The sequence below is a fragment of the Beta vulgaris genome, chromosome 3 (assembly GCF_026745355.1).
Source record: "Beta vulgaris subsp. vulgaris cultivar EL10 chromosome 3, EL10.2, whole genome shotgun sequence".
Lineage (NCBI taxonomy): Eukaryota > Viridiplantae > Streptophyta > Magnoliopsida > Caryophyllales > Amaranthaceae > Beta > Beta vulgaris.
In genome coordinates, this window is record NC_079204.1 from 48,628,298 (window position 1) to 48,631,162 (window position 2,865).

Here is a 2,865-nt window from a genome sequence, read left to right on the forward strand (position 1 = left end):
GGGACTGAAAATGGCGGAATGTCGATAATTGGAATTATTCCTATCAATTTTTTCTTAGTTTGTAAATGGAATAACTTCATAGTTTCTCTCACAAAATTAGGAACACCTCAATATTGTGGTAAATAAACTTGTGAAAGAGGTGATCAGTTTGGTAAATGGAGTAACTTCATAGTTTCTCTCATAAAATTGGTAGCATGTGGTAAATAAACTTGTGAAAAGGCTCAAAATGTACATTAAACTTGTACAATCCAAAGCTTATTAAAAATAAACTGGAACACTTGAGTTCGCAACACGTAAAAGCACAAGAGAGAATACTACTCTTAATTACAAGGTGGTAATGGCAGACCACACCAACACTTGTTATTAGAAAACTTAGCTGCATCAAACTGTTTCAACCTTCTTCCAGTTGGTATCTTCCCACAAAGCTGGTTAAAGCTCACATCAATTCTATACAATGGCAACTGACCAAGTCGTTTAGGAAGTGACCCAAGTATCATATTATGACTTATACCCAATCTCTTCAAACCCAAGGGAAGATCAACCTTAGAAAAATCGAACTTGAAAAGATTATTACTCATAACAATGGAGCTCAACACCGTCTTATCTCTAGAAAACAAAAACGAGGCATCGCCAGTAAACTTATTCTTAGAGATATCTAACTGTGTTATATTGGCCTTACCAAATGATCTTGGGATTGAACCAGATAGCTTGTTGGAGGACAAGTCGAGGCTAATATCCGAGTTTCGAAACGAGCCGAATGATGCCGGGATAGTACCCGTGAGCTTGTTATCCCATAAGGCAAGCTCATTGAGTTCATGAAGGCGGGATAAAGAAGATGGGATTGAGCCTGAGAGGCTATTAGAATATAAATAAATTTGAACCAAGGTCTTGATAGAGCCAAGTGAAGGTGGGATAGGACCAGAGAGCTTGTTTGTACCAAGGTTAATGGTTCTAAGCTTGGGTAGTTGGGAAAGGGATGAAGGGATTGAGCCAGTAAGGCTGTTGGAGGAGAGATCGATGTCGTCTAAGTCCTTGAGTTGGCTTAAGAAGTCCGGTATCGGACCTGTGAGGTTGTTGAGGCTGAGATCAAGGTGTTGAAGGTTGGTTAGTTTTGATAAGAATGAGGGAATTGTACCAGAGAGGTGAGGTAAGTTGGAGAAGGCAAGGAATTGGAGGTATGGGAGTTCACCCATGGCTGGTGGGATTTCGCCTACAACATCATCAGCAATGCTAGTAGCAAGCATGGTAACACGGCCTTGCGCATCACATTGGATGCCTGACCAATTAGTACAACAATCGGTGTTAGGATCCCAAGTGGTGAAAGTAGAGGCATTGTTGAAATGGTATTTGATCTCTAGGAGGGATTTTTGGTCATCTGTGTTACAGACGGCGGCCGAAGAAGCTGGGTTTAAGGATAGAAGGACTAGCAAGAAGGTGAAGGTGAAGGTGAAGGAGAGGAGAGAGCATTTTAGGGTAGGAACTTGCATGGTTACGTTGGCTACTTATTATGTATGGGATTAGAAAAAGATGTTATTATATAGAAGATATTTTCAATTCAAGACTACTCTTTAAAAAAGAAAAAAAGAATTGTGCAGTAATGACTACTAGCTGGTCTATCCTTGGCAAAGGGTAGCAATCTTTTGGGCATGCTCTATTCAGATTTGTGAAGTCCACACACATGCGCCATTGTCCGTTGACCTTTTTCACCATCACTACATTTGCCAGCCATTCCGGGTAGTCGCATGGTTCAATGAAGTCGGCCGCTATCAATTTCTCTACTTCTTCTTTGATTGCTTTGTTCTTCTCGGCTGAAAAAGCCCTTTTCTTCTGCTTTACTGGGCGGGCTGCGCTATCGACGTTTAGACGATGAACCATCACGGCCGGGTCTATTCCCGGCATCTCATCCGCCGAGAATGCGAATACGTCAGCATTTTCTCGTAGGACAGTCACCAGGTTGATCCTGACCTCTGGGTCCATGTCCATCCCGACAGCGACCGCTCTAGCAGGGTCATCTTCCAGCGTTTCTTGCCTGGTTTCACCGTCTCGCTTTGGTCTCGGCTCATCCTCTGGCCGGGATTCTAAATCTTCCAGCGGTACTGCTTTACCCTTCCGGACTGTATCTATTTCATCAGCTTCATTATCTTCCTTTCCTTCAGCTTGGGCTCTCCTCTGGGCCCTTCTCTGCTTCCTTGATGGCGGGTCAGGATTTTCTATTGGGAATCTCCTGACAGGCTGCTTTAGTGTTGTCAAATAACATGACCTTACCATCTCCTGGTTACCCTTTAACCTTGATGTCGATCCGCCATTGGACACATACAGCATTGTCAGATGGTAAGTTGAGACGACACCTTGGACGTCATGAATGAAAGGACGCCCTATGTTGGCGTTGTAAGCTCCCGGGACATCTACCACCAGAAACTCAGCCATGACGTCTCTGGCTGTGTCATCCTCTCCAATGCGCACCGGGAGCGAAATCAGTCCTTCTGGTAACACTGACGCTCCTGTGAACCCGATGACCGGATACCTGACCGGCTTCAAATACTCTCGGCCAATCATGAGTTTTTCGAATGTTGATAAGTATAGAATGTTTGCAGAGCTACCTCCGTCCACCAAAATTCTGTGGACCAGGCAATTTGAGATTTTCAGAGTTACTACCAAAGGGTCGTCATGAGGATAAACGACATGTTTAGCGTCCTCTAGCGTAAATGACATCGCTGGCGGCTTCTTCCAGGGTAGACTTTTATTGAAGTTGACATGATGCCTGAATTCTTTCAAGCTTGCCTTCGCACCATTAATACTTCCTCCATGGATGGGACCTCTGCTAATAACATGAATCTCGCTTATCCGAGACTGGACATTGCGATT

At 43.9% G+C, this 2,865-nt stretch overlaps 1 protein-coding gene across 1 annotated transcript; it reads right to left on the reverse strand.

Moving 5' to 3' along the window:
* Nucleotides 1–320: 320 nt before the first annotated feature.
* LOC125495743 (polygalacturonase inhibitor 1-like) lies at nt 321–1,539 on the reverse strand. The gene has a single exon (XM_048640554.2). It carries the CDS (start codon nt 1,485–1,487, stop codon nt 321–323), a length of 1,167 nt encoding a protein of 388 aa, XP_048496511.1. The 5' UTR covers nt 1,488–1,539.
* Between the last annotated feature and the right edge of the window lie 1,326 nt (nt 1,540–2,865).